Source organism: Apostichopus japonicus, chromosome 16 (assembly GCF_037975245.1).
Source record: "Apostichopus japonicus isolate 1M-3 chromosome 16, ASM3797524v1, whole genome shotgun sequence".
Classification (NCBI taxonomy): Eukaryota; Metazoa; Echinodermata; class Holothuroidea; order Aspidochirotida; family Stichopodidae; genus Apostichopus; species Apostichopus japonicus.
Window position 1 is genome coordinate 1,617,561 of NC_092576.1, and position 14,729 is coordinate 1,632,289.

Consider the following 14,729-nt stretch of genomic DNA (forward strand, 5'->3'; position numbering starts at 1 on the left):
AATGTAGGAATCTTCCGAATTAGAGTTTTTTTCTTGTTAATATCTTAACAAATTTTTTCCATTCGAAATAGCTTTGAGTTTGACCCACAGAAATTCATTAAAAGTCACGGGCTAAGCCAGGATTTGCAAAGTTGTATGCACGACTATCTGAGCGGAGTGCCACCATCGGTTGGCGCGGAGCGTGCTAGAAAATTTTTGGTTTTACAAACCCCTCAGATGGCCGGAAACGGCCCTTCCCGAGTGTTCATTCTGGTTCCATGGCCTCTTGCTAACTTGAGGCACCTCAATTTTTATGTAGAAAAAAAGCACATATTTAACCTGAGGAAAAGTGGGGGGGCACGTGCCCCCTGTGCACCCCCGGTTCCGCCGCCCTTGGTCCAGGTATACAATTGACTAGTTAGAAAAAAAATGATCGTGCAAAAAGCGTGGTAGCCCAGATGAACTGCGCTTACGGTGGTGTTACACGGAAATATTCGGGCATCATGCCGCTAAATAAAGAAAATCATGGAATTCTCGGGCAAAAATTTGAAAAACATTCGGGCAAGCTACTGCATATTTATATATATATATATTTCCAGAGGACAAGAAATTCGGGCAAAAGTCCTGAAAAATGCGGGCAGCCTAAGAGGAGAAAAAAAAAAAAAATATATATATATATATATATATATTTTTTCTCCTCTTAGGCTGCCCGAATTTTTCAGGACTTTTGCCCGAATTTCTTGTCCTCTGGAAATTTGGGGGGGGGGGAAATCTGCCCCCTGCCCCCCCGCCTCGTACGCCTATGCATCTAAAGGTATTTAAAATTTCCCGGAAGCCTCTCCGAGCCCCCCCTCCCCAAATAAAGTGCAAGGAAATAGTTTTATATGTGGATTATTTTTGGCTCTCAGGTGTCAGAAAACAGCACTTTCTAAAGAGAATGAGTTTTCGACATTTCTCGGGGAGACTCCCCATCCAAACAAACATCACCCGGTAGGAATAGTAGTATTCTGGGCTGCCAGGTGCCTGTAATTACATCTTATAGTGTGCACGTAGGACTTATCGAGGGTACCATGTTTATATATTTCTTATTCGCGAAGGACGTCGTATATAAGTTGGATAGGGCCAGGTTACATGGGCGGGATCTTCAACGTTTCTGCAGAGGTCCTGACAGTGCAGTTTATACGGCTCTGTGTCCTAATGCGCGTGATTAATCCTGTTTATAAATCTTCAAGGACTCTTTATAGCGCTGTAACATATTTCAATCTATGTGCTAATTGTGATATGTTAACAAAGATATCGTCTGCAATAATTACGTGAAGAATCGTGGGTCCAGCAGGGGCGTAGCGAAGGTTTTTTTGTTGGGGGGGGGGTGTGGAGAATTTGATTTGCCGACGGATCTGGAAGTGGTGACTGAAATGGGGGAGGGGTCTAAGGGGAGGGGTATCCCCCTCCCCTTTGAATTTTTTAGTTTTGAAACGTCCTTAGATGCAATCTGGTGCATATTTTAAGTCAAATTTGATTTGCCGACGGATCTTGAAGTGGTGACTGAAATGGGGGAGGGGTCTAAGAAAATTTAAGAAAATTCTTAGTTTTGAAACGTCCTTAGATGCAATCTGGTGCATATTTTAAGTCAAATTTGATTTGCCGACGGATCTGGAAGTGGTGACTGAAATGGGGGAGGGGTCTAAGGGGAGGGGGTGTCCCCCTCCCTTTTGGAAAATTTTTAGTTTTGAAACGTCCTTAGATGCAATCTGGTGCATATTTTAAGTCAAATTTGATTTGCCGACGGATCTTGAAGTGGTGCCTGAAATGGGGGAGGGGTCTAAGGGGAGGGGGTGTCCCCCTCCCTTTTGGAAAATTTTTAGTTTTGAAACGTCCTTTGATGCAATCTGGTGCATATTTTAAGTCAAATTTGATTTGCCGGCGGATCTGGAAGTGGTGACTGGAATGGGGGAGGGGTCTAAGGGTAGGGGGTCTACCCATCCCCTTTGGAAAATTTTTAGTTTTGAAACGTCCTTAGATGCAATCTGGTGCATATTTTAAGTCAAATTTGGCGCGGAAGAAGCTCCCGTTCTCCTTTTCTCTATTCAGCTTTCCTTCTTTCTTCCCCTTCCGCTCTCTTCACCTTTTCTCCTTTTGCCGACAGACCCAAAATTTGCCGACAGCGACCAAATTATTGGGGGGGGGGGGTGTGACACCCCCCACACCCCCCCGCTCGCTACGCCCCTGGGGTCCAGTATATTCCATTTCGGAGTCTTGGGCACAATTTCACAATCACCGACGATCAACGCTCAACACAATTGAGCGGACGTGATTGAAATACTTCAAAGAATCTTTCTGATTGGTTGAAAACTGCAGGCGCGGGAAAAAGTTACCACACGAACGGTGGTTGACATTTCGTTGCTAAAATGTGCTAGCTATGAGTGGTTTAAAACCATATCTTAGTTCGAATATGTACGTCACACTATATGTGCAGTTCCTTTGCCTAGAAGTGTCCGTCAAGGTAAAAAAAATCCAGATTCGCGAGCAAAAAGAGTCGTTAAATCCGATTGAGCCATAAGGTGTTGTGTTAGCTGGAGTGGAGTGTTAGTGGAGTGTTAGTGGAGTGTTAACTCAGTGGTTAATGCTGGTGCCTTTCAATCATAAGGTCTCTGGTTTGAGTCACTCCCAGATTAATGTATGTCGTACAGTTACAGAGTTGTTGACAATTAAAAATTCATAATCACGGACGTTAAATACGAACGTAAGAGATTGACTTCGGTCAGCTTGCGGCTTTGATAAGCCAAGGAGGCTTCTTCACAAGTTCCTGCTTGCAGGAGGATTTAATATACATACATACATACAAGGTCTGTGGACTTTAAAGTTGCATTTCGCGCAACAATTGCAAACGCTCGATACGAGGTTTCGTATAGAACCGGTTTTAAACCAATATCTCCCTTCAGTTTCTGCCAATATACTGTCACCCCCCCCCCCCCCCAATCAAAGAAAGAGGCATAGCCTATAGGCCTTCCGTATGCACTATTCAGACCTAACGTCATATTAGCAGCCCAACCTTAAATGGAGTGTTTATATAAAACTTATCTTTTTAGGCTCGAGTATGGGTATTAATCTTATTCACATCACATTGTTTTATTCACTTTACTGTGCCCATATTTATGTATATTTGTATTTTTTATGTTCTCTGTTGTGGTTTATTACCCTGTCTTATATCATGTTTTACTTTTAATGCTGTTGTTATTACTTTTAGGTTTCTTAAGTTTGGTAATTTTACATTCCAGGTTTTGGTTCTTTTGCACAGTGCTCTTGAGCATGTTTTATTTCATGATAACAGAACTTTAATATATGGTATTTATTATTTTAAATCATGGACAATCTAAAAGGTCAAGTTTTAACAACGACGCTGATAACGCTGTTTTTTTGTTGTAATAAATAGACAAAGAATTTGTATGGGTTTTGGGCGGATATAAGTGTTTTGGTATGTTTTTCTTGCATGGGTGACATGAATGGTGTAGGATTTTAATTTCAATAACATATTTCCTTTATTTTTTATGCAATGAAGTCTTGCGGTCACATTTTGGAATTATGTCATTCACAGAACACTGATAATTTCATTGGTCAGTTCAACAGAGCTCTTAGGAATTGTGCATGATACAACAGCTGTATCATCGGCATATTTATGTTTAACAAAAATGTGTGAGTTTGACCTAATTTCATAAGTATAGGCTATATAATAAATAATAAAGCAGATAATGGACCCCCAACCCCCTTGAGGTTCACCAACCTTTATTTCCGATATTTCCGATATTTCCGATAACCCCTTATCCCAAAAATTGTGACAGCCAATGAATAAACGCTGTTTTAGAATTGTTACATTTGCCCAAAATGTATTACGTGACCCAGGCTGCAGGTATGTTGATATACATTTTTCTGTCTATGCTGTTTATATTAGAAACTTTTATTTTTTTGTGTGTTTAAAATTATTGAAAGCTGTAAGAGGTCGGTTATTGCTTCGTTAATAATAATCTTAAGTAATAATAACTAATAATAAAGTACAAATACCTGTAATATACTCAATTTTGCATTCACTACTTAGCAGAAATTCAATGACAACAGCATTTTCTTGTTGGTGGAAATGGTCACCATTCTGGCAATTGTCATATTTACAACTAAAATGCACGAAAACCCGCAGTTACTGGTGAAATGAAATTAATATAATTTATCGTACGTTTTATAAGTACTGGAAGGTCATCAAGATGAGCCTTAAGGCCTTTGAACTTGTGCCAGCCGTGGAGAGGCTGAAATTACTGGGAGACAAAACCAAAACATCAGTAAGAAAGCACCACCCATTCGTTCATTGTTCATACAGATTGTGCAACGAAGTCCTAGCGTATCATAAGTGTCATGAGTCGAACGTACTATTTGCTACATTTATGTTGTTTAAGCCTAGTTCCGCGAAACTGTGTATAGAACCTACATTTTTTGTAGGTTATCCCGAAAACGGCACACATACAACTAGTTTTCAGTATGAATCCAGGTTTTTATTTGCAAAATCATCCAAATGGCATCATTCACTACCTTAGACACCTGTTGCCTTTAAGTGGGCGTTTGTTGACTTAAAGTCCTAACTATTGTTATATAGTTTTTAATAAATTCAGGAACTTACTAAAACTGAACATCACAGAGGTGAAAGTTCCATCTTTAATCTAGACACAGCTTCCATAGACCATATTTATGACTAATGTTAGTTTAGCCAGTTTTATATCACATTTTACTGCAAGTTTAAATACTTTTGGATTTAAAATTTCCATAAGTTGTTATGAAAGATCCAATGCAGTGCCCATCCTAGCTGTTGTCTAGGGTAAGTGGCAAACTTTGTCTAGATAAGGTACAGTAGTCTCTTCATGATGGTGAATCTTGTAGTTTTGTGGCTATTTGTGAAGCAGCAGTTGGGTGAATAGTGACCTCTCATTCTCTATTCAACCACAGTAATGTAGCAAATGATATATCACATATTTGGCCACCTATTGGGTTAATAAGGTAATGGGTCTTAGTTGGTCATTTTGGGGGAAGGGTTGAGGCTTATTCAACTATTGTTATTGTTTACATTCAAGATTTTGTACAATTACTGTACCTTCATAGCCATGTTTGAAACATTGGAGTATCATGTTAGTATTAAGTACTGTACTGTTGTAATGTTTTGTCATTTAATTCTTTTCAGTCATGTTAAAGATGTATATATTTGTCCTGTTCACTTAAGCTCCTCACTGCCTTTCAGAACCAATTATACCCCCAAAATGTTTAAAATAGCCCGGTTTCAGAGCTTTCATTGGTACTTACTTTGTGAATATATTTATCCTATTTCATGGGGGTAAAAGGTATGGTATAGATTAGGGTTCTTGGTTATTGGCTTTTCATACTATAGTCGTTTACGTACCTATTGTTGCATTCAACTTTGTTTTTGCAGATTGAGTGTATAGAATGCAGTGGAAAGAATCTCTACATCGGAACGAGTGATTGGTAAAGTTTATAATACATTTCATAACATTACAATTTTTTAAAACAAAGAAAGAGAGAAAATTTAATACATTATTTAACAAAATAGTTATGTTTTACGTAATTTCAATGACTTGGTTCCAACAATAAAAATGGCAAAAGAATCATGGCCCCAACATCTACAGAGATTGGCCCCTGCTCCTGGAAAACCTTTACTTGACCCTGGTTTGTACAGTATGTCATCGTCTTGCTAACCTTACAAATGCAGTATACTATACAAACAATACAGTAATGTATGCCCCTGTGCATTTAATTTCTTAAAATGTTCAGTCATTGAATATAATTTTCTCCTTTCTTCTTCCTTAGTTTTGTGATACATTACTTGATGGAGGAAGTTACACAGAGGAACGGCAAAGTCACCTACGTCAGCGAGAAGCAAAACCACAAACATCTTGCTTTGGTGAGTAGATGTTTCGTTTAGTCGATAGGCTTAGATGATCTTTAAATCATAGATTGGAAACATATATTGAAAATGAAGCTCAAGAGTTCACACATGGATTTCTGAATCACATTTTTACTAGGATAACTTAGTTGATCTGGTTCCAACCCAGAGAATAAATACCAGAAAAGGACCTGGTTTCAACACAGAGCTCTGAACTACACCTTGTTTTTTGGGTACAATTATTGTCCAAGGTGACTCTGGATCCAATGTGACATTTTATACAAAACTTTGAGGAAAGTCGTGAATTCAGTGTAGAGAAGTGTGATCTTCCAAAGTTGGATCTCCCCAATTGGCTATGTGGGTGAGTCTCAATGTACAGTAACAGATCAGTTTACTATGTTACAACAGTGATGAATGAGTTACAGTAGTTCTTTGGTAGAGTGAATCCCGACGATTGGCCAAAAATCTAGCATCTACAGTAGAAGGTCTAGGATTCCATCACTTGGCAGTTAAATTAAGGTGGATATCTCCTACAGTAGCAAACTATGTACAGGTTTTCCACCTTAGAGATTAAATTTTCCACTGGATAAAAATGTAAACCTCAAAAATGAGCTAAAACCTGAGTCATTCTCCGTGAATAATTTATCAGGTATCGCATCGCAGAATGCTAGATGCAAATTGAGTAAACTGCTATACAAGTGTAAAGATGTGTTTGCAGTTCTTTGCACACAGTAGCCGTACTATTCTATGTGGGATTGAGTTTAGAGCAGGGTTTCCCTAACTTAACCCCCCCCATGAACCCCCTGTGGATGTCAGAGTTGTCCACGAACCCCTTACTTTTCAAGACACGATCTGAGCCATTATTATACTGTAATACGCATAAATAAACAGAGATGAACAAATATTTGTTTGGAACATTCAAGATCAGATCACGAATTCTATCACCCATCGATCACCCATGATGAGACGGATGCCCCTGTTTTTCCTCCATGAGGCGTTTGATCCTCGGAGCTGTCTTAGAGAGGGCCACCCTCATGTCAGGGCCGACGTCAAGGCGTGCCCGCAGCTTTGTTTCCATGACGACCAACTTTTGTACATTACTAAGTTATATGGTATCAGATTTTAGTTCAACTAAAAGTACTCTAGTTTTGACTTTTAGAAACTTCTCACGAACCCCTGGGATGGGACTCACACACCCTCTGGGGGTTCATGGGACCAAATTAGGGAACCCCTGGTTGAGAGCCTTCAAAATTGCACTACACAAAATTGGGAATACTAAATTACGCCCTGCACCTCTGTGAGGGATACTTTAAGTGACAATCCACTCAGCTTTCCCCTAACGTGCTTACCCGTGGCTGCGTATCTTTTCTGCAGACAGTTATCTACCAAAGATAGGATGCCATTACTTGTCTCATCGGAAACTCTTAAAAGTAAAACATTGTTTGAGCTTTAGAGAATGAGATCTGCATTGAAGCAAATGATTCCCCTCTGCCAGCACTACTGGCTGTTAACGCTATGTAAACGATGTAAATTCAATTTGCACTTTACACTTTGTACAGTTTTTGTTCTTTATTTGTGGAAGCAAATAATTGTAAAGTTTAACCTTATTACAAACTGTCACAAGTTCTAACACACATTTTTATATACACCAACTATTATGTGTCCTGCCATTGTCCTGCCATTGTTCTATAGTTGATGAGATTGTTACTGAATCGACTGCTGCAGTATCCGTAAACTGTAAATTGACATTTTCCAATTCTTGTTTTATCAAGAACTGTGACTTGTATTGAGGCAGATTTTACACCTACGCCCCCACTCCTGGCTGTAAATGTTTCTGCTGATGTAAACGAGAAATCACTGGTGAGAGTAGCTGTCTCAGAAGTGATCGTTGGTCTGGTGATAGCTGTAATGGAAACAGCCCACTTTTGGCCTGGTTATATGTAGCTGTAATTGAAACAAAGCAGAGTTCTACAGTATATAAACTGTACAACACTATTAAGTATTCTGCTCATATTACAAAGTAAATTAATGTTCTACTACAGTAGTATATAAACTTTACAAACTATTAAGTATTCAGTTCATATTACAAAGTAATGTCAAATATTGCTTATTCAAATCTGCATAGATTATAACTTTCCCCATGACAAACTGCAATCCATAATGTGTACGCAATGCGATGTAAATTGAGGGAAAATCCTACATTACACAATACACATATCCAAAATATCACACAACAAACCTCAGTTTGGTATCACATGCGATAATATTCTGACATTGTGATATCATTTGTTAAGATTTCGGTCGTTAAAATTATCCAATGCCTTCTCCGTAAATTTCAGAGGAAACCCATCAAGCAGCTGAAAGCCGCCTCTGCTCTTGCCCGCATCCTCGTCTTGTGTGACAACGTCCTCAGTCTATTAAACATGTTCAACTTAGAGGTAAGTGGTCAACATAATCTTCTACATCATCTACAGATTTTTTTTTTTTTTTCTCTCTATGTTTTGAAACTTCCAAGTTGTTTACATTTTATATATTTATTGAACGAAAATTTGCTCACAGGCTAAATTGACAAACGGGAGTACGGAAAAGTGTTTAACTGCAATGGTCGTTTACCCTTGTACAAGTAGGTATATAAAGCTTTAAAATGAAGACCGCAATGAAGATTGTGTCTTTCTGCATCCCATTCCCTTCCACCCCCCTCCCCTACCCTAAACTTCTCTTATGTAGCCTGCATTTTTTCTCTTTCCAAATTTTTAATATTAATTGGTTTCAGCTAACATAAACTTGAAATTCGAATTTTCGTTGAGTGTACACTATACTGTGCCTTTCAACCCCGAAAGCGTCACTTTTAGTTTTGGAATTCTGTCCAGACCGTGCATAACTATTTGAAAATTGTTTGATCTTTTTACAGCCAATTTTGAGCGGTGCCAAAGCAAAAGGGGTAAGTCAGTATTGACGTGATGTCATTGTAGTAATTGTAGTATACTGTAGGTGCAGAATGTACTGACAAAAAAAAGCGTATCTGTAAATCCTGCTACCATGTACGAGTCCCTATCTTTGGTTATATTTTTGTTTAACGTTCATAAGACTGTCAATTGCCAATTTGTAAACAGTGTCTAAAGATCCAATGTGTAACTAGTTAATTTAATGAATGTACAGACTGCTAAAGGCAAGGTAAGCTATTTGTGTAAATATGGAATAAATGTTGTTATTATATATCACTTGCCTTGCCTTGCTTTTTTTCATAGGATTTTTTTCTTTTCTTTTATGGCATATATCACAATGACAGACAATATCACACTTAATAACAAGAAAGTTTATATTCAACACTAAATTAATTATGTACATAGTGAAATGTTGTTTCTTCTTTTTTCCTTCTCATATTTGTCAACAGGTCACAAGTTTTACAGTTAACGATAGTCCAAAGCATGGAGATGCATTTAGCATAGAGGTAAGCACAATATGGCAACCTACACTGTATCTTGTTAAGCATGAAGATTCCAGGTCTGATATTTGATACTTACATTGGAATTCTTTCTTGAATATCAGTCTGCTCTGACTTCCAGACTTTATCAAAATCATAAAGATTATAAGAAATATATGCAAATATTCTCTTCCTCCTTGGAAAAATGATTATTATGTCATAGTAGAAAGATAACTTTAGATATGACTCTGTACCTCACTCTGCTGTGGTCAAAAGTGATTTCAAATATGAATATTCATATCTTAATATGCATATCTGAATATAGTTGTTTGGAAAATGGCAAAATATTTATTCGATAGTCGATTCTTGTGATCAGAATTTCCCTTTACCCCTCATATTTCAATTAATAATAATAAAAATAATCAGCAGTTATTTTGAACATGCTTAAGTGACCACAAGTGTGGGAGAAACCTGCAAGGTCTTATGGCTTACAACTATAATGTTGGGTGGCTTCCAATTCAACATTTTTACTCAAATTTGGAATCTTTTCAATTTAGAATGTAATTTCAGCTGGGAAAAACCTTAGAATGCTCTTGAATGCAAAATCCACCTTACTATGAACCAGGTGGGTATTGAACCTGGTACCTCCCGATTACTAAGCCTCATTGCCTCAAATGTCACCGCCTTTATCCACTCGGCCACAACACTGGTTGAATAATCAGCCGTCTGTTACTTAAATATGCAGACACCTCTCAGACTTAATTAATTTTCTCTCTAGTCTAAGTACAACAGCATGAGTATACGCATAATAATAATAATAATGATATTAACAATAATACTTATTTATAAAGCCCATTATACCGACGGGCTCAATGCGCTTTACAAGAGACAAACTGAGTACCAAAAAAAAAGCAACAAAAACTTAAGGATACACGAAAGGATCTGAAAAAAGCACAAGGAATCAATGAGGGTTTTACGTGAATAAGTGAGTTTTTAAGACACTTTTTAAACTTGTCTATGGTAGGGGCATTCCTAATACGGGTGAGGAGAATGTTCCAGAGTTTGGAGGCCGCAAATTGAAAAGAACATTCACTGTACGTCTTAGTTTTCATTTTTGGTGGCATAAGGGCGAATCCCCCCTCGGTATGAGTACAAGTTTGACTAGGGGGCTCTCTAATCACAATTAGAGTGTACTGTACGAGTATCACTGTGAGGACAAGTAGGAGTCCCCGGAAGTCAGGTAGGAGTCCCCGGAAGTCTGCTAGCGTATAAATGAGTTAAAAGAGTACAGACCTAACTCTAGTCTGCTTCTCTACAGATTCTTTTTGATAATATTATATTTAACTTTACTTGGTCATTTAGATCGCAGCTTGCGCCAAGAAGAAAGCCGTTCAGGTTTACGTGGTAACTGAAGAGAAAATAACATTCATCAAAGAAGTTGCAATACCTGAGTTACCGATGACCTTGGTAAGACTTCAAGTTACTTCAAGTTACTTCAAGTTACAACTCGATAGAGTGTTCTACAGACTTCCATACATGTTGCCTACTTAAAGTGGCTCCAAGTATCATTTGAAACTAACTGGTCTCTAATATGGGATACTCTCAGGTGTGAGATGATTATCATATCTATTAATAGAACTTAAATCTGGAAGTTGTATAAAGAGAAGAGACTTCTTGCTGAAAGTAACTCCAGATGCCATTCCTTTGAATCGAGGGTAATGCAGTGATAGTGTAATGTAATGTAGTGCAGTGCAATGATGTAGTGCAATACAGTGCACTGATAGTGTGGACAATGCTGATATGAGCTGTGCACGTTCCAGCTGCAGTTTGACCGTGTGAAAGAAAATACTCAAAATGTGAATTTTTGGAATTGAAACTTGGAGTAAAACAATGAAAAAAAATGTACCACTACGGTTGATTTCACTGTTCCCGTAGCTTCACAAGGAATGTGATAGCTATCAGATCATGACATGAGTTGTTGTATATACATTCAAGGAGTACCATAAGAGTTGAGTGCTTCAAGTATGTATATTTTCTCTTTTGGAGTTAACAGTTCTAGATCATATTTTTAAAGTCGATGCTGCAGCACACTGCTGGATGTACATAACTTCTTAGCCTTTAACTGCCCCTTACTCTCTCTGTCAGAATTTTGTAAAAAAAAATTGTCATCAGCAATTTTTTGAAATTGAAGAGCCTTCTTGTATTGGTAGAGCTGTTTTACATTTCATTAGAAGTGTTTGGCAAACGGTAGAATATTTGAAGTAAAATCTAAAATACTGATTGTAAAGTATTTTTCCCCCCTGTAAATCATTTTCTAATTACATTTTTCAAACAGGCAGTGGACGGTTTCTGTATGTGTGTTGCCATGGAAACTCAGTACATCCTGGTGAATTATGAAACTGGTGATGTCCGAGACCTCTACCCTATATCTTCACCAGAGAGAAAGCCCTTTGTATCAAGGATAGGAAAGGTAAGGTGTATGTATAGACCAGGGTTGTCCAACCTTTTGCAGAGGAGGGCCACATGGAATGATTATGATGAAGGAGGGGGCCGCATGAACCCTACGCTCGATTTTTTGCCCGAAGCCCAAGGCAACAAAATGTGAGGACTGCGCGTGGAGCGCACTGATTTATTTTCCTTCCTGATAGAACAGATGGATAAAGTCCAGTCGCCCCCTCCGCTGAGAGAGTGTCACACAAACTGACCTGTATGCAGTTTTTTGGACCCAGAAGGTTCAAATGATTGATTATATAGCTTCAAATTGTTATCAATAAATCTGCTCACTCAAATTTTGCACCGTAGAGCATCTCTGGCGGGCCGGACGCAACCCTGCGGCGGGCCGGACTGTGGCCCGCGGCCGTAGGTTGGACAACCATGGTATAGACTGTAAAGAAAATCCTTTTTCCTCAAGGAGAGGGGAATGGTGAAAACCCCATTTGTGAAACAGAACGAAATGCACTTTACTCAACATCTGACATAAGATCACTTTCTGAAAGTGTCTCGTTAATATCTGTTATAAATGAGCATAGTCTCTTGACATACAGTACACACACGTTACGGCCGCATTGACCATTCCATTATAAACATGGATCCCTCACCCTACAATTTATCTTAGGTACTATCACATAGTAAAATAATCACAGGATCATGAATCCCTCACCCCTTACAATCTACTTTTGGTACTATTATAAAGTAAATAATCATGAATCCCTCCCCTAATACAACCTATTTTTGGTACAATTACATAGTAAATAATCACAGGATCAGGTATCCCTCACCCCTTCCAATCTATTTTGGGGTACAATTACATGGTAAATTATCGCAGGATCATGAATCCCTCAGCCTGTATAATCTATTTTGGGGTACAATTACATAGTAAATTATCACAGGATCACAAATCCCTCACCCGTGAATCTATTTTGGGTACTATAGTAAATAGTCACATACTATGCTTAACCTCCTCCCTCCCTCCCTCCTCCTTGCACCCTCCTCCCTCCCTCCTCTGTCCTCCCTCCTCCCACTCCCCCCCCCCTTCCAAAATGAGACAAGTTTTGAGTCAACGAGTGACGTCACATGATCACCTGGTATCGTATTGGTGGTTTTTGATGAGTCATGGTAGTATTGGATCACTCAGGCGTTCTGCTTTGTCGAAAGAATGTTTGGACGTCTGCCAGTAGATCACCTACGACTAAACACATGAATGAACACCAACAAATAAAGAAGGTGCGTTTTGATTTGTAGAAGCGACAGGTATTTGAAATCTTTGCAGCCTGAAGAAGAATGAAGCTAAGGTTATGAGGGACGATGTACTATTCACACAGAGCATATTATAATGTGTCAATAAATTGTATCTCATTACTACATTTGAAGTTTAAAAGTTAAGAAGTGAAGTTTAAAAAGGGGTGGGGTGGGATGGGGCAGGGGGGTTGCACACAATTCTTTGGCTGCAGGCCTTGTTGTAGTATATAAAACAGAAATCTGTGTAAAGAACATTCAAATGGAGGCCAAGATATTTCAGAAAACCTCAATCACATATATGTACTAATTTGTCTTGCATTGTCAAAAGAAAAGCCCATGCATAAACTACAAATTTTGCCTGGAAATTGCAGGTAAGATGTCACTAGGAATTAACTAGGCATAACCTTTAAAGTTTTGTGAAGGACCATAAAGAAAGTTAATTACATTGTATTTACATAACTCAAGGTTTTTTGCTATTCTGGATGAAACTACTGTATCAAAAAACATGAGATTTTGAGGGCCAAAATTTGTTCTTTTACAATGGAATCACACTTCTAATATACTACTCATTTAAGAGAAACCTGGTTGAATCATTTTAACCGCACACACAATATTTATATATATGTATGTATATATATATTTACATAGATAAATATATAGATATATATCTCAGCAGCTTTGATAGTGACATGAATAACCAATTGATTCTGGGAATGATACAGCTCTGTTTTCACACAGCTACTGTATCTTCATCACGAAAGCTTGAACTGTAATGTTATAGTCTTCAAAGATACAAGTATTTACCAATTTGTTAATTTATTAATTTTATTATTTTGTTAATTTATTATTTATGATTATTTTTTATTATTATTTTATTATTTTATTTTATTTATTTTATATTTTATTTCATTATTTATGATTTATGATTTTATAATTTATTATTTTGTTAATTTTATTGATTTGGCAACACTTCCTATGAAATTGAGCTTTCTTCCCATTCTATATATTCCAATCAGTCATTTATTGAAATATCATCTGTGTTGCATTATATATATATAACTCAATGTAACTTACAGTACTACCTATTCAGATAAACTGTACCACAGTTCCATTCATAGCTTTTAGAAGAATCTCGAAATTTGATCTGCACTGATGTAGTCTTAACCATCGCCCCCTTTCTGTAGATTGATAAAGCATTTGGTATATTTTCACGCCAGGTAACCGTTTCTTATTGGCTAGCTTCATGACAGGCGTCTTTTTCAAATCAGCCAATCAAATCTCGGCATAGTGCTCGACAGCGGTCATTTCCTGAAAGAGCACTACGATGCTACAGATTTACAACAAAACAGATTTTTGTTTGTCAAGAATTCATGGCCCAAACAAATTTTTCGGTTTTATATGTTCCCTTGGAAACAGAGCTATATTTAGAAATATCCATTTTTTTTGTTTTTTTTTTGAACAATACTTTTAAGACCAGCCTTGTCTAATGTAAACGTTCGATGCAGGATATCATTAAGCCTTGAATGTGGTATTTTAAAGAGAAAAAAAGTGCAGATAAGGTTCTTCAAAATGTTTTCCAGACCACAAATTCCAGGGGATTTGATTATGTACAGAACTCATTCATGCATACACTGCTCGCCACTATTGTCTGCT

General features: G+C 37.8%; 1 protein-coding gene across 1 annotated transcript in view; it reads left to right on the forward strand.

The window, feature by feature from the left end:
- The first annotated feature begins 4,114 nt into the window (after nt 1–4,114).
- LOC139982423 (transforming growth factor-beta receptor-associated protein 1-like) overlaps nt 4,115–14,729 on the forward strand; it is a 41,090-nt gene continuing 30,475 nt past the window's right edge. Inside the window, exons 1-8 of the mRNA XM_071995269.1 lie at nt 4,115–4,307; nt 5,444–5,496; nt 5,839–5,932; nt 8,254–8,352; nt 8,826–8,855; nt 9,309–9,365; nt 10,701–10,805; nt 11,674–11,808. Coding sequence (XP_071851370.1) covers nt 4,233–4,307; nt 5,444–5,496; nt 5,839–5,932; nt 8,254–8,352; nt 8,826–8,855; nt 9,309–9,365; nt 10,701–10,805; nt 11,674–11,808 — 648 coding nt within the window. The 5' untranslated portion in view covers nt 4,115–4,232. The remainder of the gene's footprint in view (nt 4,308–5,443; nt 5,497–5,838; nt 5,933–8,253; nt 8,353–8,825; nt 8,856–9,308; nt 9,366–10,700; nt 10,806–11,673; nt 11,809–14,729) is intronic.